This window comes from Eptatretus burgeri, chromosome 14 (genome assembly GCF_056783735.1).
Source record: "Eptatretus burgeri isolate ZD-2024b chromosome 14, Ebu_testis_v1, whole genome shotgun sequence".
Taxonomy (NCBI): Eukaryota; Metazoa; Chordata; class Myxini; order Myxiniformes; family Myxinidae; genus Eptatretus; species Eptatretus burgeri.
The window spans coordinates 371,038-395,992 of record NC_140974.1 but is presented as its reverse complement, the minus strand read 5'-3'; the positions used below and the strand labels follow the sequence as shown (position 1 = coordinate 395,992).

Here is a 24,955-nt window from a genome sequence, read left to right as displayed (position 1 = left end):
AAATGAGAGCGAGAGATGAACCTTCAGAGTTTAGGCTTTATTCCATTTGATTGGAGCCGCTTCTGTGGGCACACCAGGAAATACAGGTTCAGCTAGGAGTACATAAGCAGAAACGTATACATGTGCAATTAACCATTGCAGACTAAATCCGCGTAAGCACGGAGTTCGATATAATCTCCATTCTCACCAGTCAATGAGCACCTTCAGTTAACGAGCATCAAGTGGACAGCCGATGTCAATAGCAATGCCCCGGGGACAATCACTCGTGCCGCAGAGAGACCTCCCCTTATACGCGAGACGCACAACATGTGATCCCGCGTCATGTCCCTCGATTCACGTTAATTCACCACAACCTACGTCATCAAAAATGTTTCATAGTATAAACTTCAGGTGGAGAGTTATTATGGTGTTAAGTTTCGTTGAATTTCATCCCACAGTTTTCCCTCCAGATCCGCCACAAAATCGGTCAGTAGAACATAAAAACGCCTTTAATAATAATAATACTAACGAATTCAATAGGGCTTCAGCCATTTGGCTTGAAGCCCTAATAATAAAGAATTAAATAATATAAGGAAATAAACAGAAGAAAACCAATAGGGTTCCCTGTCAGAATGACAGGGTCCCCAAATAAGGCGATAGGACGCGGAAGTAGGTCACGTTGTCGAGTTCAATTTTGGAACGCACGTGTGGTAAAACGAAGTCACGTGGTAAAACGAAGTCACGTGGTAAACGAAGTCACGTGGCTTCGTCGAATCTTTTTTTTTTTATTTTTTTTTTATTTATTTATTTATTTATTTTTATTTATTTATTTATTTATTTATTTTTTTTTTTTTTTTTTTTTTTTTTTTTTTTCTTTTTTTTTGGATCCCTCGTGTTTTGAAAGGACTCCATTCCGAAGCCCAGCGGTCATTCTCCCTCGTCTCGTCGAACGATTCACGGCCTATTATGATTTCCAGTAAGTATTTGTGTTTCTTCTACATCCGTCTGATTGTATGTTTTTGTTTGGTTTAATATTGCTGATTCAAATAGTTCATAGACCATTGTGGAGAGAAGTGGTTTTCAGTGGCACCACAACCTTGCCCCCAAAATAGGGGCAATACCCCAGGTCGCTCACTTGGTTTCATAATCACGATGACACTGAGGATGTGAAGGTTTGAGGGAATCACGGGTGATCAAGTTTCGGCGAAATCGTGTGTCAGGGTCAGGTATGGGAGCATGTGCCAGAACAGCGCGTCGCTGCGTCCACTTTCCGCCGGTACTCCGGGGGCCTCCGTCTGGCCATCCCCCAGGCAGATGCCAGGCCCATCCCCATCTCCTTGAGATGATGGTCAACCTGCTGCAACCATGAGGCACGTGGTCGGCCCACTGGCCTCCTCCACTCATGAGACTCCCTCGCTGAGAGAATCTGGTGAGCAGGATCAGCGTCAGGAAAACGAGCCACATGTCCATACAGCCGCAGCTGACGCTCACGGACTATGCAGGTAACAAATCTCATCCGAGTCTCTCTCAGCAACCGCTCGTTGGACACAAATCCGACCAGCGATAGCCAAGGATTCTCCGAAGAGACCTGGTACCAAAGGAATTAAGTCTCCGTCTCAGATCCTTGGTCAAAGTCCAAGTCTCGCACCCATAGAGCAAGACTGGAAGTACCAAGGACCTGAAGACTCGGACTTTCGTCCTCCCGCACAGGTACCGGCAGCGCCACACCCCATGATCCAGTGAATCCATGACTCCCCAGGCCCGACCCAGACGTCTATTGACCTCCGGCTCACAACCTGCGGAGACATGAATATCACTGCCAAGGTAAGTGAATCTATCCACGACCTCAACATCCTCACCACAAACAGACACAGACAGGACAGCAGCATCCAAGATGTCACCGAAAGCCTGGATCTTTGTTTTGACCCAAGAAATCCGTAATCCCAACGGCTCCGACTCCTCATTCAGCACCTCGAGGGCCCCCAAGAGGATGTCTAAAGTCTCCCGCAAAGATGACTGCATCATCTGCAAAATCAAGGTCCGAGATCTTGACATTGCCAAACCATGCACACCACATTGATCTCTCCGACATCCTCCCAAAAATCCAGTCCATACAAGTGCTGAAAAGTGTGGGGGCAAGTACACATCCCTGACGAACTCCAGTAACAACTGGAAATAAGTCAGAGGCGGTACCACCACACTTCACAGCACTCTCAGTACCAGAGTAGAGTTCAGACATCAGATCGATCAGTTTCGGTGGCACCCCACGAAGACCAAGAATCCTCCAGAGGACATCCCGATTCACTGAATCGAACGCTTTACAGAGATCAACATAGGGCTGCAAGCAGCCCCTGCCGAAACTCTCGTCTGCGTTCAGTGAGGACACGAAGAGCAAGGATACGGTCAATCGTTGACCTCTTTGGTGTAAAGCCTGACTGCTCTGGACGCTGGTGCTCAAGCAGATGGTGGCGAACCCTATCAAGAATTATCCGAGCAAAGACCTTGCCCGGCACTGAGAGCAGCGTCACCCCTCGGTAGTTGTTGCAGTCTTGGCGATCACCCTTCCCTTTCCAGAGAGGGACAACAAGGCCCCTCTTCCAGTCAGTTGGGATGATGCCTGTGTTCCAGGCAGAGCACAAAACTGCATGCAACGACGCGAGTGCAGCATTTCCACCAGCCTTGAGAAGTTCAGCATGGATGCCACAGATCCCTGGAGCTTTGCCCCGTTTCAACTGGTTCACCGCAGCCCCTGTTTCCACAAGCGATGGTGGACCACAGTTGATTCGAGGGTCAGCAACAGGGATTGTAACACCCTTGACGTCCAACTCGACAGCTGGGGGATCAGCCTGGTACAACCGCTCAAAGTAACCGGCCCAGCGGGCCTTCACTTCAGACTCCTCTGTCAAGAGCCTACCACTCTCTGCTCTAACTGCAGTGCTCCGAGGGATGGGCTTGGATGAACGCAATGCACGAATTCCCTTGTGTAAGCGGGACGAGAATCACCTGTCCACAGGTGATGCTCTACGCCCTCACAGATTCCTCGCACATAGGCCTCCTTGTCCACCCTCAGTGCACGTAGTTTTACGCCTCAGCTCCCTGAACAGCTCAGCTCTGCCATTCAGCCTGGCCCTGCGACTCTGGTCAATGGTATCCAGTGTCCCTTGAGAGACAAAATTCTTCTTTGCCCTGCGGTGAACTCCAAGGCATCCACCGGCAACATCAAGGACGGTGGTCTTGAAGGTGCTCCACAACTCTTCAGGACCCCCCAAAGCACCCAGACCCCCCAAGTGTCCACTCAGCCTGTTCGCAAACTCCTCAGCTACTCTCTCATCCCTGAGCTTGGCAACATCCAGCCTAGGCTGGGATGGTACCATTCTCCAGGATTTAAGGTGCAGCTTTAGAGTTGCTACAACAAGCCTGTGGTCAGTATTGAGGAACTGAGCACTCCGGTAGACCCTGCAATTCTGGATCATCCTCCAACGACCGTCAATGAGGACATGGTCAATCCCCTTTGCCACACCGCCAGCGTTGGAATACCAAGTCCAGCGATGAGCTTGCGGGCGCTGAAACCATGAACCAGCCACCCTAAGTCCATGACTTCTTGCAAAGTCAAGGAACTTAGTGCTATTCTGGTTCATAGTTCCTGACCCATGGGGACCAACACACACCTCATAACCATCCCTATCAGTTCCAGTCGATGCATTGAAATCCCCCAAGACTAGAAGTGTATCTCGTCTGGGGCACTGATCAACCACAGACTCAAGTGTGGCGTAGAATGCATCCTTCACGGTAAGATCACTCGCCTCAGTCGGAGCATAAATAGAGACCAGGGAAATGACACCTAAGGAGTGACGAATCCTTAATCTCATAATACGCTCGTTGACTGGTGTTACCTCAATTATCATTGGGGTCAGCTTATTGGACACAGCTACAGCAACTCCTTGGGTATGGTAACCATCAGAGCGACCAGACCAATAGTAGGTGTAACCACCCACCATTATCTCGCCGCAATCCGGTCTCCGAACCTCAGAGAGAGCTGCAATCCCGATGTCCAAACGCTTGAGCTCAGATGATAACAGAGACAGGTGATCATCCTCTCTTAGGGATAGGACATTCCAGGCACCCACCCGAAGGGACCGCCTCAGGTTAACCCAAGGAGACCGCCGTCTGGTGGACGACACCTCAGCACCACTCCGACACACTCTCCCGCAATCTGACCCAGGGATGTTACCCCGTGGTTTCCCTCCTATCAAAGATTGGGGGTCCCGAAGGCTTTGCCCCAATCCCATCATCCGGTGAGCTGCCCTGCGAAGGGAAGCTGCACAGGAGGTACTCCCACGGAGTGGGTTTTCAGATTTTTTTGCGTTTTTGCGTTTTGCGGAATGAAGCGTTTTACGGTGGCTGGAGTGCAAATCCTGCCACCAACCTCCTAATAAGAAGTAACCCAGTTGTTTCGGAAAATAAGAAGTTGTTTCGGAAAAGAGGGCAAATGATTTCCTCTCCTGTTGCAGCCAACGTGTGGTCCTTAATGTCTTTCTCCCCCCTCACTCTCTCTCCCCCCCTCTCTCCTCCCCTCTCTCCCCCCTCTCTCCCCCTCTCTCTCTCCCCCTCTCTCTCCCCCCTCTCTCTCCCCCCTCTCTCTCCCCCCTCTCTCTCCCCCTCTCTCTCCCCCTCTCTCTCCCCCCTCTCTCTCCCCCTCTCTCACCCCCTCTCCCCCTCTCTCACCCCCTCTCCCCCTCTCTCACCCCCTCTCTCCCCCTCTCTCCCCCCTCTCCCCACCTCTCTCTCTCCCCCCGTCTCTCTCTCCCCCCGTCTCTCTCTCCCCCCGTCTCTCTCTCCCCCGTCTCTCTCTCCCCCCGTCTCTCTCTCCCCCGTCTCTCTCTCCCCCCGTCTCTCTCTCCCCCCGTCTCTCTCCCCCCGTCTCTCTCCCCCCCCCGTCTCTCTCTCCCCCCGTCTCTCTCCCCCCGTCTCTCCCCCCGTCTCTCTCCCCCCCGTCTCTCTCTCTCCCCCCCGTCTCTCTCTCTCCCCCCCGTCTCTCTCTCTCCCCCCCCGTCTCTCTCTCTCCCCCCCGTCTCTCTCTCTCCCCCCCGTCTCTCTCTCTCCCCCCCCGTCTCTCTCTCTCCCCCGTCTCTCTCTCTCCCCCCCCGTCTCTCTCTCTCTCCCCCCCGTCTCTCTCCCCCCCGTCTCTCTCTCTCCCCCCGTCTCTCTCTCCCCCCGTCTCTCTCTCCCCCGTCTCTCTCTCTCCCCCCCGTCTCTCTCTCCCCCCGTCTCTCTCCCCCCCGTCTCTCTCTCTCCCCCCGTCTCTCTCTCTCCCCCCCCGTCTCTCTCTCCCCCCGTCTCTCTCCCCCCGTCTCTCTCCCCCCGTCTCTCTCTCCCCCGTCTCTCTCTCCCCCGTCTCTCTCCCCCCGTCTCTCTCTCCCCCCCGTCTCTCTCCCCCCGTCTCTCTCCCCCCCGTCTCTCTCTCCCCCCCGTCTCTCTCCCCCCGTCTCTCTCCCCGCGTCCCTCTCCCCGCGTGTCTCTCTCCCCGTGTCTCCCTCCCCGCGTCTCCCTCCCCCCGTCTCCCTCCCCGTGTCTCCCTCCCCCGTCTCTCTCCCCCCCGTGTCTCTCCCCCCGTCTCTCTCCCCCCGTCTCTCTCCCCCTGTCTCTCTCCCCGTGTCTCTCCCCCCGTCTCTCTCTCCCCCTCTCTCTCTCCCCGTGTCTCCCTCCCCGTCTCCCTCTCTCCCCGTCTCACTCTCTCCCCGTCTCTCTCTTCCCCCGTCTCTCTCTCCCCCCGTCTCTCTCTCCCCCCCGTCTCTCTCTCCCCCCGTCTCTCTCTCCCCCCCGTCTCTCTCTCCCCCGTCTCTCTCTCCCCCCGTCTCTCTCTCCCCCCGTCTCTCTCTCCCCCCGTCTCTCTCTCCCCCCGTCTCTCTCCCCCCCGTCTCTCTCCCCCCGTCTCTCTCTCCCCCGTCTCTCTCTCCCCCCGTGTCTCTCTCCCCGTGTCTCTCTCTCTCCCCGTGTGTCTCTCCCCGTGTCTCTCTCCCCGTGTCTCTCTCCCCGCGTCTCTCTCCCCGCGTCTCTCTCCCCGCGTCTCTCTCCCCGCGTCTCTCTCCCCGCGTCTCTCTCCCCGTGTCTCTCTCCCCGCGTCTCTCTCCCCGCGTCTCTCTCCCCGCGTCTCTCTCCACGCGTCTCTCTCCCCGTCTCTCTCCCCGCGTCTCTCTCCCCCCCCGTCTCTCTCCCCCCGTCTCTCTCCCCCCGTCTCTCTCCCCCCCCGTCTCTCTCCCCCCCGTCTCTCTCCCCCCCGTCTCTCTCCCCCCCGTCTCTCTCTCCCCCCGTCTCTCTCTCTCCCCCCGTCTCTCTCTCTCTCCCCCCGTCTCTCTCTCTCCCCCCCGTCTCTCTCTCTCTCCCCCGTCTCTCTCTCTCCCCCCCGTCTCTCTCTCCCCCCCGTCTCTCTCTCTCCCCCCCCGTCTCTCTCTCCCCCCGTCTCTCTCTCTCCCCGTGTCTCTCTCCCCGTGTCTCTCTCCCCCCGTCTCTCTCCCCCCGCCTCTCTCCCTGTGTCTCTCTCTCCCCCTGTCTCTCTCTCCCCCGTCTCTCTCCCCCCCGTCTCTCTCCCCCCCGTCTCTCTCCCCCCGTCTCTCTCCCCCCGTCTCTCTCCCCCCCGTCTCTCTCCCCCCCGTCTCTCTCTCTCCCCCTCTCTCCCTCTCTGTCCCCTTCTCTCACACACTCACCCTCTCTCTCACACTCACTCTCACTCTTACTCTCTCACTCTCTCTCACACACACTCTCACACACATCCACGAAGCTGCCTCCCTCCACTGCCATCTCACCTCCATCTCTTCACTTCACCTCCTCAAATCCTCAACTGCCTTCTTCCCCCTCTCTTGTCCCCCTCTCCCCCAGCACCACAGAGCCTTTTCTCCTCCTCATTCGGTCCCCTCCCCAAGCTATTCTGCAATCCCCACACTTTCAACAACACTCCTTACCTTCCCCTCTCGTCCCTTGTCCTACTCTCCCCCTACCCCCCACCCCCCTGCACCCAAAGCCTCCTCCCCTACCTCTTCATTAAAAGTATGCACCTCAAATATCCGGGGCCTTCGCTCAAACCTTTCAGATCTTTCCATACAGGTTGCCACTGACAAACCAGATATAATCTGCCTAACAGAAACTTTCCGCCCCCAAGACGTGTCTGACTCCCAAGTATCTCTCCCTGGTTACTTCCTCCTCCGGTTTGACAGACCTGAGCCTCGCCCTGGTGGAGGAGATACTCTCTTCATCAAAGACTATTCCTCAATCTCCATGCACTGCCCTCACTCCCCCACACCCCCAGGAATACCTCTGGCTACGGCTTCCCCTCCACTCCCACCTCATGTTTATATGTGTACTGTACCGTCCACCTAACAGTGATGACTCCATCTACACCTCACTATTTGAAAACATGGACCAACTTCTATCTTCTCATCCAAACTCTCTCTTCCTCATATGTGGCGACTTCAATTGTCATCATGCCACTTGGCTAGGTGTGGGTACCTCTCTCACCTGTCATGGCACCTCAGCAAAAGCTTTCTGTAACTCATTGGGACTGACTCAATCGGACAACTTCCCGACCCGGATCTCAACCAATGGTACTCCATCTCTTCTGGATCTGATTTTGACAAATTTCCCTGACAATATCTGCTGCTCTTCCTTCGCTCCAATTGGTTCTTCTGACCACGTCCTTGTCAAAGTGGACATCTCTCTGGCTGTTATCAGAGAAACACCTCACCGCCGTCGAGTCTGCCATTTCACTCAAGCCGACTGGCAGGGTCTCCAAGCAGCCTACAAACTTATAGACTTGTCTCCTATCACTACTTTCTCAAACATGAACTCATCCTGGGAATTCTTTCAAAGAAACTTGCTCTCCCTCATGCACAGATTTATCCCCTCTCGTGTTCAGTTGTCTTACCCTTCCTCCCGCCCTTGGTTTACTGAAGCTTGTGGCGAGGCAGTTGTCCTGAAACAACTTGCCTTTGCCTCATGGAAAGCAAACCCAACTGAGGGCAATCTCAGTTCCTTCCATAAAGCTCGGAACAAGTGTGTATCTACCCTCAGGAGAGCCAGAAAACAACATCTTTCTCATCTCAAGTCTGAACTCTCAAACCTCTCTCCCTCCTCAAAATCCTTGTGGTATCTCATCAAATCTGTTTCTGGTGTATGTTCCCCCTCCATCCTCTCCCTTACCTCAAATGGCAGCACTGCTGATACCACACGTGAAAAGCTGAATGCCGAAACTCGGTGTGTGCAGCTAAATCTTGTGTCCAAAACCCATCACTGTCTCGACCCACCTTACCCAGTCACACCCAACTGTCCCTGGGCTCTGTGTCCTTTTCTCCTGAGAAGGTTGAGAGCTTGCTGTCAAACCTCGACTCAGATTCTGCAACCGGTCCAGACGGCATCAGCCCACGTGTCCTCAAAGCCTGCTCTTCTTCTCTTGCTCACTCTCTCTGTTCTATTCACCCTCTCATTTTCTCAAGGCCATCTGCCATCTGCTTGGAAATCATCAAACATCACTGCCCTGCACAAAAAGGTGCAAAAACAGATCCCTGCAACTTCAGACCAATCAGCCTTCTCCCAATCATCAGCAAGGTTCTGGAATCCATCATCGCTCAGACATTAAATCCTTCCTCTTCTCCAATGGCTTGAGTTCTGATCATCAATTTGGTTTCAGACCAGGTCACTCTACCCTGGATATGCTGCTTCTGCGAGACAATGCCAGACAGGAAATTCGCGCCATATCCTTGGACATATCACATGCTTTAGACACAGTCTGGCACCCTGCCCTGCTCACCAAGCTCTCTTCCTATGGTATCCAAGGCCATCTCCACTCATGGCTCACAGACTTCCTCTCCTGTCGCAGTCACCGTGTGGCCCTAAATGGAGTTCTTTCATCCCCTCTTCCTGTGCAGGCTGGAGTTCCTCAAGGTAGCGTTCTGGGCCCTGTTCTTTTTCTGGTTTTCATCAATGATCTCTCCGACTCTCTGAAAAATCCTCTATATCTTTTTGCTGATGACTCCACCCTCTGCCGTACCATCGATCATCCCTCAGACCGGCAAGCAGCAGCTTCTTCGCTCACTGGTGATTTGGATAAAATCACAAACTGGTCCAACACGTGGAACACATCTTTCAATCCGGACAAATCTCACACTCTCACAATGTCTCTTCGAAAGGACCGTTTCGAAAACCCCCCCATCCACTTTCTCAACAATCCTCTGGAAGAAGTCCTTTCTTTCAAGCTTCTGGGTCTCACTATCTGCCATGACCTTTCTTGGGAAAGCCACATTTCAAACCTCGCCTCCAAAGGCAGTCGCCGACTGGGAATCCTCCGTCGTGCAAAGTCCTTCCTCAGCCCACCTGAGCTCCTGACCACTTACAAAGCTTTTGTCCACAGCCTGATGGAGTACTGTTCTCCCCTCTGGGCTGGTGTTCCTGCCTCCCACCTTTCTCGGCTTCATGCTATGGAAACCAAGGCATTTCGGATCATTGGCATCTCCTGCAATGAGGCTGAGTCTTTGGGCCTCTCACTCAATCACCGCAGGTTGGTCGGTGGTCTTTCTGTCCTCTACCATATCCTCTCCAGTCTCGCACCCCCTGCTCTTTCTCTGTGATTTGTCCCCACCACATTTCCGCTGGGCGCTCAAGGTCCGCCAACAACCCCCTTCTGGTAAAACTACCAAAATCACGAATCACTGCTCAACTTCACTCTTTCATTCCTCTTTTTTCCCGCCTTTGGAATAAACTCCCACACTGTCTTCAATCCCATTAGCCTGCTGTTGGCGTAGTGGTGACGGTAGCAACTTGGGATCCAAAAAGGTCCTGAATTCAAGCTCCGTTGGCCGCTTGAATTAATACACACCAGGAGGTTGACTCAGCCTGTCATCCTTCCGAGGTCGGCGAAGTGAGTACCAGTGTAACTGGGCCCGGTGTATGCCCCGGTTAGAATAGGTGTACCATATCCCTGTGTCGTAAGAGGCGATTAAGGTTGCGTCAAGAAGGGCATCCGGTTAAATACCTGTGCCAAATCCGAATGCGGATCATAACGGATGATCTGCTGTGGCGCCCTCTTACGGGAGCAGCCGAAAGAAGAAGAAGAAGGAGACTGTCTTCAATCCCATTGTTCCCTCCAGACCTTCAAAACAGCTGCTCACCAACACCTTATCATTCCCATCCAAATCCTCGATCTTTTCTACCCCCGATAATCCACCCAAGCCCGCCTCCTTCAAATTCCCTGCTTTCCTTCTTGAAAGTCCCTGTGATGTCCATCTTGTATTCCCCATGGTCCCCGTCCCATCCCTCTCCCTTCCACTGATCTAATGTCTCTGTTCCCCACTGTTTTGTCCTTCCCACTCCCTCCCCTCCTGTCTCATGCCCCCCTTGATGTGCGTTGTGTGTAAAAATAAATTTAAAAAAAGCCTGGCTCAACTGGCATCACAGCCTTGTGAGGTTCACCATTCGGGAAAGCGCGACCCCATCCATGGCTTGTGACAGCGATTCGGCCGATGAATAATTTTATGATGCCATTGAAGATATCGCTCATGGCAGGAATGGTGATGGTGGTGAAGTTGAGTGCTGAAACATTTTATTACTCGTTTTAAGTGTCGTGGCACCGACCGTGCCCGCACGCACCTATAAGTTGTGTTAGTTGTACAGTTCGGATGACCGCCGTTTGCCCGGTGAGGTGTTTACGAGTTTACGATGCTGTGTCCCATGGCCCGGTGCGTGCGTGTTCTGCAGGATGTCCAACAGGAGACTTCCCTGCACGGCTGCGTCCGGGACGGTGAGTGCGTTGTGCGGACGCTTTGAGCATCATCTGTAACGTTACATTGTAGTGGAAGCCCGAGGTGCAGCAAAACGGCCACTGCACGGGTGCAGGTGTCTGGGACGGCACATGAACACCTGTGAAAAAGGTTTAGCTCGTTGTAACTTTAAAAGGTTCACCGTGAAGTGTTGCAGACGGGTGGAAATGGGAGATGGCATTGAAGTACTGTAGGAATTTGTTTTTTGTTACTAGTTTCAAGTGTTAAACATACCTTAGAATGCACCTTGATTCCGTGCCCCAACCGCAAACGCAGCCCCCGCCCCCCTCAGCCTCCCTGCACCTGCTCCATGGCAGGTTGTCGCTCTGTTCGAATCAGGTTGTTTAATACGTGTAAGATTTATTTTGAAATTCTTCAATATTGCAGTCCCCTGAACACATCACAGATCTTCATGCTGCTCTTTTTGCATCCTCGAGGATATTGGTGGAGGTCTTTCTTTTTTTTCTTTTTTCCTGTGTGTGTGTGTGTGTGTGTGTGTGTGTGTGTGTGTGTGTGTGTGTGTGTGTGTGTGTGTGCGTGTGTGTGTGTGTGTGTGTGTGTGTGTGTGTGTGTGTGTGTGTGTGTGTGTGTGTGTGTGTGTGTGGTCTTATGGCAGCTTGGCTGCTGGGTAGATATCATTTCTTGAAGCGCGACTGTGTCGCTGATGCAGTGCCCCTCTACCAGAACACACACTGGAACTGGTACTCATTTTGCCGACCTTGGAAGGATGACAGGCTGAGTCAACCCCCTGGTGTATTAATTCAGCGGCCGACGTGGCTTGAACTCAGGACCCGAGGATCCCATTAATACAATTGCAAGGACATTAGTAGACACAAGAGATACAACCAGCCAGCCATGTTTCTTTCTCATTGTGGTTCACCTCTTCTTAGAAAATGCCACGATTGGCAATGAACAATTTTGCTGACTGAGAACAAAATATGAAAGATTATTTTCACCATGATGTTTTTGTGACCACAATGAAAATGAATAATCCTAAATAACTTTACTTCGTTCATTTTCTGTTCATTCTTCACCCCTCCATTGGCGAAACAGATGCATTGAAGAAGGCTGCATTAGATATGGACCTTTTTGTTAATTTTGTTCATTGTAAATATTATATCCATTCATGGCAATCAAGGCAAGTGAAGCTCAAAAATAAAAACGTGACACTTTTTAAACTCTCTCTTGGAATGAGTGTCTGACTTGCATCTGAACAGGAAGGTTCATTTGACTATTACTGCTTGGTCGACCTTCAATTTATTTGCGAATCACACCTTGTGCTCTTCAACCACAAGTACTCAGTTGACCTAAAGCTACAAGCGCACTTCCATCAGATTAATTGCTTCATCAACGTTATTACCCCGCGCACACGAAGTGAAAAGCAGGTGAAGGAAGAGGTTAACTTTTGTCTGTCCTTCTGTCGACAAATGTTGGTTTATGACAGAAGAAAAACTCATTTAAATTGAATGCTATATTTTGAACACTTGTCAGAAAATGAACCTGCCATTTAACAGTACTTTGGCTCTGAATCCGACCTGATCGCACATATGCAGAGGAGTGAGATTAAAAAGAATCCCCCCCCCCCTGCTGTTTGCCTGCCTGGCAGTCAAACAAAATTGCAAATCATTCCAAACAGGATATTTATGTTTTTAAGGATGTTATAAAGGACACAAACAGCCACAAAAAGCTAATGTAACGTAAAGTAAGGTGGTGTAATCGCCACTGCATCAATGACAGCAAACTTCCGGAATTGATTTGTTTTATGCGACCTTTAAAATCATTATTTTATTTCAATTGAATTATATACTTGAACACTGTGTGGAGTGATGTGTTCTGTTAACTCTCTTGTTTGTGTTGTATTCGATGCTGCCGAATGTTTATTTTAAGCATGGTCATTGATGTTTATTGGCGCTGGAGGACTCGTCTTGAGCAGTAGATAGGGTACTTCTTTAAAAATCTTTTATGCAGAAATCATAATAACAGGAATCATAATAAAATTTCCCCAGAAAATTTATGCAGGAATCTATGAATTTTTGCTCACACTTTGAGAAAGTTCAGGATGGTCTGGAGTGCTTCCTCACTATAACCTACAAGACCACAGTTGTCTGCAAACTGGAGCTTCTTGATGACGATCTTTGAGAAGTTTGATCTTGTACTTTTTTTTTTGGACATTGAACAGCTCGTCATTGAAGCAGATTATATAGAAAGTTCACTGTGGTTCCTTCACTAGTATGGTGGAAGATTGATAGCATCCACATGTTGAGAAGAGAGAGGGCACCAAGTTGCATCCTGGTTTCTTTCTTCCCTATTTATAGTGTAGAGAATTTCTCACCACGCATTTGCAACTATTGATTCTATCGGGAAGCTGCTGGATGGGTGAAACTGATCTATGACGGTCAAAAGTGAGGGTAGGTTTACCAAAGGACCTCGTAGCTCACCGAGTCATAAGCTTTGGTAATGGCTGTTTAAACCCAGTAAAAGTACAATGCTTTTCACTTGGATTTGCAGGGTTGTTAACACCATGTTAGAATTTCATTTGGATTTGCAGGGTTGTCATCATCATTTCATATTGCCATTTTGTTCAGAAGTCTTCTGTTTTAGTAAGCAGCTTGTTAAGAATTCTTGCAAGTATCTTGCCAACAATAGAAAGGAGTGATATCCCCAAAATATTGTTTCAGTTTGATTTATTGCCTTTTTGTTCAATGAATGTGACAATGGAGGTAATCCTATAAATTTGCTTCTTTGTTCCACATATTCAGCAGTAAAAATGCAATCGGATTTTATTATTGGTTCAAAATATAACGAGCTGCACTTTTCTTTTGTTCTTATTCCTGTATGTCCATAAAAAGGTGCACAGCATCAATACTTCAAGGTGTCCATGTTTGTTGAAATAATTGTGCTATGCATTATGCTCTGTGTGCAATCATTGTGAAAGCATCCTATGATGTAAATCACAATGGAGTGGTGAATAGTTGGAGCAGTATTTGGCATGAAGAAAAGGGGATTTGGGGAAGATCGGGTGAAGGGTGGAAGGTGAATCGAGAGTTAAGTGATGGGAAAGTGTGAAGAATGGAAATGGCAGAAATTTATGAAACGACTTGAGAAGCAGGAAAGGATGTTTTGTTTTTGGTTTAAAAAGAAAATTAATGGAAAAAAGGATTTGCCAACATCGTGATTCCTTTCAGGAGATTGTGGCACTGGTGATGGTAAAAAAACACTTGGATACGGGTGAGGAAATTCCGCTCAGTCAGGCGGAGGACAAACTTCCTTGTGGCATCAATCCATTAACCCTGCACATCATGCAGCATTCCCAAGAGTTTCTGAGGTGAGGACATAGAATAACTCGACAATAAGTGATTCTCAATGTATAAGGACAAATAAATGTAAGTTGTATTTGCTCCTACTTGCAGCCAGGATGTGGGATCTGATGAGGAAGAGAAGTTGAGTCAGGGGCAAGAAATGGATGGGCGAAAACGAAAGCAGAAAACGTAAGTGTATGTTTGTAGTTTTTTTTTTTTTTAACATTATGCTTTTCTTGGACTGGTTTGACTTATAAATAAATAAATGTTTCTTGTTTCCCACCCACAAAAAAGGAGAAAATAAAAGTATCAATTGGATTGAAAATCTCTCAGCTGGATTGTATCAATGGGATTGAAAATGAGGAAATTATTTTGTCAATGTTAAACATTTCAAACACCAACTAATTAGCGATTAATGATTTGGCATTAGATTTTGCAGGCAATAAATACTAAAAATTTTCAGCCAAGTACAATCCTGGATGCTTTGCAACAACCTGATTGGTTGGAGTTGCTAATGAAGGACTCATCACCAGCACCAAAGTATGACTTCCCCTGTTTGTGTGTGAAGGACTGTTTGAAGCAATTATGTGTTTTTGGGCCTTTTGCATTTTATAATCCGTTTCCCACTTTGTGACCCCCCTACATCCTCCTCTTCCTCTCGTTGCTATCTCTTACGAAACCCACATTCATTTTTACTTTGACCACTCTCCCACCTCCCTTTTCTTCCTTATTTCCCTCATCCTTTTCGCTGCCTTTCAACCTTAAATTGTTTTTGTTTTTTTTTGGAATTACTCTCTCACCTTATCCCCTTTTACTTGTATTGTATGTAGATGTTCACGTTGCCTTTTAGTCATTATATTTTGAAGCAAAACAGATTTGGTGAAAATGTGAAAACTTTGCTTTAATCACAGCTAAAATAACTTGCCTTTTAAAAAGATTTTTTATTTTTTATTTTTATTTATTTTTCCTTCAGGTACATTCTCACTTGCTCATGTTATGTGCAATCACCCACAATGTTTAGAGTCAGCATTTAAGTGTCCATACGATGTCAAAATGCAGGTTTTATGAATTTTGTCAACATAAGATTAATGAGAAACTATTGTAACCAATAAATCTTTGTGCTGTCCATGCTTTTTCCATTTCTGAGGATCACCAGAAAGTTGACACAAGGAAGGGAAGTTTTGCAAATCGTAAACGAGGCAATGTTCAAGCGAAGCCATTAACTGGATGTGGAGTTCAAAGTTTTCTTCGTTTTGCAGTAAACCACCACCTCTTATCGTCCCCCATCCAAATCCTTGATCGTTTCTACCCCCATGAATCCACCCCAAACCCACCTCCTTCAAATTCCCTGCTGTCCTTCCTGAAAGTCCTTGTAATGTCCATCTTGTTTACCCCGTGTTCCCTGCCCCATCCCTCTCCCTTCCACAGATCTAATGTCTCTTCCCCACTGTTTTGTCCTTCTCACTCCCACCCCTCCTGTCTCATGCCTCCCCTGGCTGTGTGTTGTGTGTTACCTCTCATACGAGCCTCGACAAGGTATACAAAAAACCCCCCAAAAAACAGGAAAGCAGTGGTCTGCAGTGCCTAAAATGCAACAAGACCATTCGTATCTCAGTTTGTGCCCAGCACCAATGAGATGATTACATTGTAACAACCATTTTGATTGATCAATAAATTGCAGATAATTGGGAACTTTGTCTTCAACAACTCAATTATATCATCCAACCCAAGATAATGCAATGCGAAACTACGTTGTTTATTCTCACAGAATGATCTGCTTGAAATATAATTAATATTTTCATTAACTTTACTCTCGTGAGTGGAATCTCAATTAAGATTCAAACATTCATGTGACAGAACATGCATTACATATAGGTATTTGTGTTAAAGGGAAACCCAAACAATATATATATATATATATATATATATATATATATATATATATATATATATATATATATATAATTTTCTGAGAATCATTTGTCATGGTCTCGGTTGAAGGGGAGGGGGGGTGGGAGTATTTTTTTTCCAAATTTTCCTTTTTTGCCAATTAGAAAGTGTCCACAAAAAAAAGTCCTAGAGTGTCGATTTTCGATTTTGCCAGTGTCGTCACACCTTGAATCCATAGTTATCCGTACGGCGGCTTTACATAGCGAAACAGTGCCTGTCTCGCTCGGATTCAGACTGATTCCAAAGTTATTAGCAACTCTGATGGTTCTCAGAATGTTGAAACTGATCAGTGGGATTTCGAAGAGACTATTGGAGACATAATTAGTGATGGAAATGCTTTTGGGGGAATTGTGGAGCCATATCGTTTTGAGCCTTGTGTGAGTGATTCAGAGAAAGAAGGCGGAAGTATTATTGAAGAGGAAAACGCTGGTCACATGATCATTTCAGCTTGCTTGGGTTTGATTTTCCATTCAAATTACTGTTTGTAAGGGAGTGATTTTTGCATTGATTGATTATATTGGTTGAAATAGTATTCAAGCAGAAATACCCGTCATTTCCCGACAGCTGACAACGCGGACAAAATGGGCAATGAATGCTTTGTCCTTCCATCGCAGGATGACCAGGTGTTTTGTATGCTATGGGGTTGTTCCGATTCATACTTTCCCCAGATGCCATTTGTATCCGTGCTGTGTCCCACCATCATGTCCGTGAGGTGTCTATGTTCCTCACCAGTGGAGGGGGAGTGTGTGGGATGTTGATGGTGGTATTGTTCGGGTGGAGGGGGGGCAGTCTCAAAGTTTTAGCATCCTCAGTGAAATCATCTTGGAGGAGTATGATGATGATACATGCATACATACTTTCTGTCCACAATAAATAGATGGTGGTTCATTTGATTTGTACAAATTTGTGTCGAATAGATAATTATTTTTCAGGTGCTCTTGTGGTAATTGCTAGACAGTGGCAACATGTGTTTGATTCATCGTGGAATTGTCCATGTAAATATGCTGGAAGCTGGGTCGAGATGGTGTTAGTTTTCAGCGATGGCTGTTTCTTCCAATTAATTGTGGGAATGGCATCCTTACTCAATTGTGGCAGATAACCACAAGATGTAGCCATCTCTATTGCTTTCTAACAGGTTTTTTTAATACAAAGCCAAGGCTCGTGTAAGAGTGAATACACAGAAAGGTATAACAAGGCAGGAGCCAAGAGGGGTGCGAGAGGGAAGCACAAAATAGTGGGGAACAAAGACAATGGGATATCTGTGAAAGGGAGAGGGATGGGGTGGGGTACACCGGGTAAACAATAGGGTACTACAGGGGATATGAAGGAGGTGGATAAAGAGGGGTAATAAAGATCAAGATTTTGGATGGGGGGAGATAAGAGATGGTGGTGAACAGCTGTTTTGAAGACCTGGAGGGAGGAGTGGAATTGAAAAGAGTGTGGGAGTTTGTTCCAGAGGTGGAGAAAAAGAGGAATGAAAGAGTGAAGGTGAGCAGTGATTCCACATTTTGGCAGTTTCACCAGACGGGGGGTTTTGGTGGACCTTGAATGCTCTGAGGAAATATAGGGGGGACAGATCATAGACAGAGCATTGGGGACAAGGCCAGAGAGCAGACTAGAAGACAGTAAGACCACCGACCTGCCTCCGGTTCGAGTGATAGACCTAAAGACTCAGCTTCATTGCAGGAGATACCAATGATCCTAAAAGCCTTGATTTCTACAGCGTAAAGTTAGGCTTGGTGTGAGCACCACCCCAGAGGTGGAGGGCAGCACTCATCAGATTGCGGATGAAGATGAAGTTATCTGTAAAATATTCCGAGCACAAAACAGAACATTTTGCAGGCCCGATCCACATGTGGGTATTTCGGACAAACCTCTTCCAATTTCTGGCAAACTTAGGGTCTTTCGGCCATTGATGCAGCACAAAACCATCTCGGTTTGTATTACTACAACCACCAAGGACGCATCGACTCAGCATATTTATGGAAAATCTAAAATTATTCATCGTTTGAGTTAAATCATACCGCGATGTAACCCATACACCACAGATCTGCTGGTCCACTTCAGGGTGTGATGTCATGGCTAATCTGAATAAGAAGAATATTTTTTAATTTTAATTGCAAATTTACCTACTTTATAATTCTAAATCAGGGAAAAAGACATCATATCTATTTTGTGAGCCATCAAGGGATAGATTTGTGCCAAGGTGTTCCCCTTTAACAATCAAAAAAATGCATGATTATGAAATGTAGCACACTCCCAGATCACATTGCTAGTAACTACACTATACTACGATTATACGAGTAACTATACTACGAGTATATTGACATATATATATATATATATATATATATATATATATATATATATATATATATATATATATATATATATATCAAGTCGAAAACACCAGGGGGTTGACTCAGCCTGTCATCCTTCCGAGGTCAGCGAAATGAGTACCAGTTGTACCGGGCCCGATGTATGCCCCGGTCAGAATAGGTGTACCAATTCCCTGTGTGTCGTAAGAGGCGACCAGGGTTGCGTCAGGAAGGGCATCTGGCGTAAAAACCGATGCCAAATCATTATGCGGACAACAAAACGAATTTCCAGACTGGATCGGTCGAGGCCCAGGTTAGGCTTAGGTCACATTTTCTCTACGGCGAGGATACGGCGGCTATATTTTACAGGCCGTAGAGTCGCCGTGGAATTATAGCGCGAAGTTATAACTTTTTTCATTTCTTCGCTCGCCGTAGCAATTCGACAAGCCAAAACAAAAGAACTGGTAAAAATAAAAAACCTACTCGTTACCGTCCGTCTGGCCGCACATTTGCCATAAGGCCCCCTGCGGTCGCCTTGCGGGCACCTTGAGGCGACCTTGTGTCTGCCTTGAAAATTCTATGGCCGCCGCAGGGACGCCCTAAGCTCACCGTGCGACATTAAATCAAAGACCGGACGGCACCCCCACATTTTCGGTCACCACAATTTCTAAATACGCTGTGCGGCTCATCGAAAAATAAAAACATATGTGACTGCGACATTGTGTGACCATGGAAATACTGTGGCCGCCCTATAATTGCTAGTGGCCATAGATTTTGGAGACCCCACGGCCACCGTGGCAAATGTGAACTTGGCCTTACCAACGACCGCCACCGGTACCGGTGGTCAGCAGGGTACCAGCTGAAATTGTGCTACTGCTGGGAGAAGGAGGAGAAGGAGACGGGGAAGGCGAGTCCGGAGGCAGTGGGAGAAGGGGAAGGGTATAAGTGTGGAGGTGAGAGTTGGAACTCTGAATGTTGGGACGATGACTGGCAAAGGGCGAGAGTTGGCTGATATGATGGATCGAAGAAAGGTGGACATACTGTGTGTACAAGAGACCAAGTGGATGGGGAGTAAGGCGAGGAGCATTGGAGGTGGTTTCAAACTGTTCTGCCATGGTGTTCTGCCATGGGAGGAGAAATGGTGTTGGGGTAATCATGAAGGAAGATTATGTCAAGAGGGTGTTGGAGGTGAGGAGAGTGTCTGACCGAGTGATGAGTGTGCAGTTGGAAATTGAATGGGTGATGATGAATGTCATCAGTGCATATGCCCCACATATTGGGTGTTAGATGGAGTATGAAGAAGATTTCTGGAAGCTAACACACAGAATGTACAAGGGGAGCAGGAGACAAGACGGTCGGGAGAGAGAAGCACCAAACAGTCGGGAATATACACATGAGGAGATCTTTGGAAGGGAGAGGGATGGGGTGGGGTACACAGGGTATACAAGATGGACATTACAGGAACTTTTAGGAAGGAAAGCAGGGAATATGAAGGAGGTGGGTTTGGGGTGGATTAACAGGGGTAGAAAACATCATGGTTTTAGATGGAGGAAGATGAGAGGTGGTGGTGAATAGCTCTTTTGAAGACCTGGAGGGAAGAGTGGGATTGAAGAGTGTGTGGGAATTTGTTGCATAGGTGGGAAAATAGAAGAATGAAAGAGTGAAGGTGAGCAGTGATTCTTGATTTTGTTAGTTTTACCAGAATGATGTTGCTGGCAGACCTTGAGTGCCCTGTGGAAATATGGGTGGGACAGATAGCAAACAGAGTGGGTGGGCAAAGCTGGAGATGAGATGGTAGAAGACAAAGACCATCAATCTGCTTTCAGTGAGAGAGTGAGAGACCCAAAGACTCAACCTCATCACGGGAGATACCAATGATGCTAAATGCTTTGGTTTCCACAGCGTGAAGCCGAGAAAGGTGAGAGGCAGGAGCACCAGCCCAGAGGGAAGAGCAGTACTCCACCAGTCTATGGATGACAGTATTGTTCATGGTCAGGAGTTCAGGTGTGCCAATGAAGGACTTTACACGATGGAGGAATCCCAATCAGAACTGGCTTTGGAGGCCAAGTTGGAGATGTGGCTTTCCCAGGAAATATCATGGCAGATAGTGAGGCCCAAAAGCATGAATGAAAGGACTTATTTAAGTACATTGTTGAGAAGGTAGATTGGGTGGGAGGGTGGGGGAGGGGGTAGGGGTGTTTCCAGACGGTCCTTTCAGAAAGACAAAGTAAGAGTGTGAGATTTGTCACGATTGAAAGACATGTTCCATGTGTTGGACCAGTTTGTGATTTTATCTAGATCAAAATAGTGACGAGGCTGCTGCTTGCCAATCTGCAGGATGACAGATGGTATGGCAAAGATTGGAGTCATCATTTTCCAGAGAGGCAGAGAGATCATTGATGAAAACAAGAAAACTGAGTTCATTGATGAAATATTCCAATATTTCCGCAGGGCGCTCAAGATCAGCCAGCAACCCCCTTCTGGTAAAACTATCAAAATCACGAATCGCTGCTCACCTTCAGTCTTTCATTCCTCTTTTTCCCCACCTCTGGAATAAACTCCCACAATCTCTTCCATCTCACTCTTCCCTCCAGGTGTTCAAAACAGCCATTCACCACCACCTCTTATACTACCCCATCCAAAACCACGATCTTTTCTATCCCCGTATATCCACCCCAAATGCACCTCCTTCAAATTCTCTGCCTTCCTTCCTGAAAGTCCCTGTAATATCCATCTTGTGTACCCCATTTCCCCCGCCTCATCCCTCTCCCTTCCACAGATCCCCTAATGTCTCTGTTCCCCAATGTTTTGTCCTTCCCACTCCCACCCCTCTTGTCTGCTGCCCCACCCCCCAACCCCCCCCCCCTTCCGCTGTTGTGCATTGTGTGTTCGCTCTCCTATGAGCTTCGAAAATGTGGGCAAAAAAAAAAGCACGTTCACTGCGACAGGAGAGGAAGTCTGCGAGCCATTAGTGGAGATGGCCTTGGATACCATCGGAAGAGAGGTGGTGAGCAGGGCAGGGTGCCTGACCGTGTCAAAAGCACACGATATGTCAAGGAAGACGGCTCATGTCTGGCATTGAGGACCTCCATCCATTGTTGGGAGAGCAGAAGCAGCATATCCAATGTGGAGTGACCTGGTCTGAAAACAAACAAATTGATGATTGGAAATCAAGCCATTGGAGAAGAGGAAGGATTTGATGTCTGAAGCGATGATGGATTCCATAACCTTGCTGATGATTGGGAGAAGGCTGATTGGTCTGTAGTTGCAGGGATCTGTTTTTGTACCTTTTTATGCAGGGTAGTAATGTTTGCTGATTTCCAAGCAGATGTCAGATGACTTTGAGCAAATGAGAGGGTAAATAGAACAGAGAGAGGGTGAGCAAGAGCAGAAGAGCAGGTTTTTAGGACATGTGGGCTGATGCCGTCTGGACCGGTTTCAGAATCTGAGTTGAGGTTTGACAGCAAGCTCTCCACCTTGTTAAGAGAAAAGGACACACAGTTCAGGGACAGTTGGGTGCCACTGGGTAAGGTGGGTACAGAAAGTGATGGGTTTTGGACACAAGATTTAGATGCAAACACCGAGTTTAGGTATTCAATTGTTTCACGTGCAAAATCTTTGCTCTGTTTTCAATTGTTTTTGTGCTTAATGAATCAACCATTGTGATTTTTCGGATTTGGTTGTATTTCAGGCTTAGTCCAAATTCTATCAGACTATATCCGTCCATTGCATTACTCATGCCTCGCTTGACTCATGTTCAGGGTGTTTGGCCGACTTGTCATGCTTGTTAAGTGCAGTTGGCAAGAGTGATTCGTCATTGCAATAAAACCCACACAAGGCGTGGGAGAAAGAATCGAGTGTTTTAACCACGTACCACATCGGCAGCTTCTAGTCTAATTTACCACTTGACAAATGAACTCCAGACGTTAGCACTTCGATTGCTTAAGTGATACACTCTCACGGGGTGATGTTGCTCCCCTCCAAACTCTATTGTAGTCGCTGTTGCTCAAAGAGACATTTTACTTTGACAGGTGTTCTTATGAATGGTTGGATGCGTGTTTGTGATGTCTGAAATTGTACTTGGTAAAATGTTTATTTGTCTTCACTGAAAAATGTCTGTGAATGAATGATCTCAGACCTAACTAGTTAATTGGATTTGGTGAGTAAAGCTTAAATGAATGTAATAATATTTGACGTATTACATCATTACCGTTCTCTGGTTCATCATTTTCCTCCAGTGTATCAATGTGGAAAAGATAAAATCAATAAATCCACACTTTCATGGCACAAAGCACGACTGCAGACGTCTGACAGCTTTTGTCAATGGTTGATACCAGTGTATGGATTTAACGAACCACATCACCCTGAAGGGAACATGTAAGAGATTTGAGCTCGATGTTTTTCCTTTTTGAATCATTCAATCACGCTCAGTTCCCGACCCGACGATAAACACAGGACAGTACGGTATAACAGACATTTGGCACACTTTTCATGGATGCTAGAGAGGGTATTCCTCACGAGGTAAATCAAACGTTGCTGCAAAGCGTAAATTCCCTTTTCAAGAAACCTATATTCCGTTTTCCCGAACCTCTTCCCCTGATTGTAGGTTGTACCAACTTTGTTGTATCAGAACTCTGCTGTACCAATGAAACTCATTTCCCTTTTCCCCCAGGTGCTCATCGGACTCGCAGAAAGAGGTGAACGTCCAGTCTCGGTGCCCGAAGCCCGGCGGTTTGCTGCTCAGGAGGGTGCTGCTGCATATGTGGAATGTTCTGCCCTGACACACAAAAATCTGAAGGAGGTATTTAACCTGGCCATCTTGGCGGGCCTCGGCCGAAACTCCAGGCCACTGAGCAGAAGGCGCAAGAAGTGTCACAAGAAGGGCTGTGCGACCGATAAGGTTCGGAGCTTGTCCAAGACTTGGTGGAAGAAGTATTCTTGCTTTGGATAGAAAAATCCTCTTGGGGACCAAAAAACAAACAAACAAGAAGATTTCTTTTTCTGAATTGTTGACTTTTCAACGTAATTTCCATTCAGTGCTCTGAAAGCAGCACGGAGAATAAAAACGACGTCTGACAAATGTAAGCCGTGTTCATCATGTCAAGCACTGCAAGAGGTCGATGAGGAATTAGGAGTGCATTACAGACAAAGTAGTGTACATATGCAGATATGGACAAGTATGATGTGAAGTCGGCGGTGAAAATTGAAGTCTGGCGGGACACATGGGTTATGACGGACCATTTTGCATTGCATGAGGCTGCAGGTGCAAAGCATCCAATGATCAAAAGTACACAAATGAAAAGGTGCAGATTAAAGAGGTTTTGATTTGGAGAACACCTGTGTGGGGAAGGTGGTACGAGGAGGAGCACAGTGGTGACAAATCCGCTTTAATCACAAACAGACTCTGGGCCAACGAAGATCCTGCTCTCTGCCAGGAACCATGGCACTGCTTCGCACAGGAATTTGGAACTGGATAACACTTTAAACACACAAAGTTCCCAATGTACTGCTGTTTAACTCTCGTAGTAAAATATCACACACATCTGACATGATGGCTTGTGAACACATCCACTATTTTGTATTTATTTTGTTTTACGAGTCTTTCCACTGCCTCGCAGACTGCCCTTCTCTTCATTGTCTCTACCTGCAGTAAAAAAATATTCTCACTATTGTTCGTTAACTTGTATTTTAGGAACCTTTCCCTGCGAATCCAAGAACTGTTTCTTGATTATTCGATGAATTAGTCAAGCATTTGGCTGTTTGTTCCCATTGCCTTTTGGTCCCTCTGAATTGGAAGCACAGCCAACTGAATTAAAGGTACATCTGTTTATTATGTACGCAACAATAATAAAAAAAAGCTTTCACCCTTTCTCCGTTATTTATTTTTTATACATCTCATTTGTTTTCCTCCAAACCATTTACACCAACTCAATAAACCCAATCCCAACCCTTTTATATTTCCCTTCACTTTTATTCCTTTAGTTTTATCAACCCTTACAACCCGTAAACGACATACACAGTGGGATACAGAAGTACGAGTCCACTTATATCAAGACCAAGCTTCGTCAAATCACGATTTCAAACACAAATTTGTCATAATATTGAAGATGTGTTTCCATATTCTTGAATCGCCTGCTACGTGTTCACACCTGTCTGGTTGTCTGTCTGTCTGTGAACATATCTCAAAACGTGGTGGACGGATTTCGATGAAACTACAGTAGGTGGATGAGTTGGGTCGGTGACAAGAAGAAGCTGATTAGATTTTGGTTCAGGTCCGAATCCAGATCTGGCCTATGAGTGGGATACAAAAATGTAAACTCTTCAGCCTGGCAGAGGTATGCGCTCTACCGAGAGCCGTTCTAGTTAGCCCGTCTCCTGTGCAGCGGAATACGAGGCTTTGCAATCAATTTTGTCTGTCTGTGTCTGTCTGGGTCTTACCTTTTTGTTTTAACCATTTGAGCTTTTGTTATCAAATTTTCAACAAATCTTTATAACAGAGAATATGGAGAAGAAAAATTAATAATTTTATTAAAATAATTTTCACCATCAATATTATTATTATTATTCGACCCTTTTTGTCTTATTTTTAAAATATTTTTAGTTT

At 47.3% G+C, this 24,955-nt stretch overlaps 1 protein-coding gene across 1 annotated transcript; it reads left to right on the top strand.

Annotated features, from left to right (window-relative positions):
* The first annotated feature begins 840 nt into the window (after positions 1–840).
* On the top strand, positions 841–24,358 carry LOC147012526 (WD repeat-containing protein 44-like). Its single transcript, XM_085853509.1, has 5 exons — positions 841–955; positions 10,723–10,765; positions 13,970–14,109; positions 14,195–14,272; positions 23,024–24,358. The coding sequence occupies exons 2-5, from the start codon at positions 10,724–10,726 to the stop codon at positions 23,130–23,132; spliced, it is 369 nt and encodes a 122-aa protein (XP_085709635.1). The 5' UTR covers positions 841–955; position 10,723; the 3' UTR covers positions 23,133–24,358.
* Positions 24,359–24,955: the final 597 nt, after the last annotated feature.

Excerpts from the sequence above, each read along its gene's own strand:
- LOC147012526 (XM_085853509.1), top strand. The coding sequence starts at position 10,724 with ATGTCCAACAGGAGACTTCCCTGCACGGCTGCGTCCGGGACG. Across the intron at positions 10,766-13,969 it reads GCACGGCTGCGTCCGGGACG|GAGATTGTGGCACTGGTGAT; the intron begins GTGAGTGCGTTG and ends GATTCCTTTCAG. Across the intron at positions 14,273-23,023 it reads CGAAAACGAAAGCAGAAAAC|GTGCTCATCGGACTCGCAGA; the intron begins GTAAGTGTATGT and ends CTTTTCCCCCAG.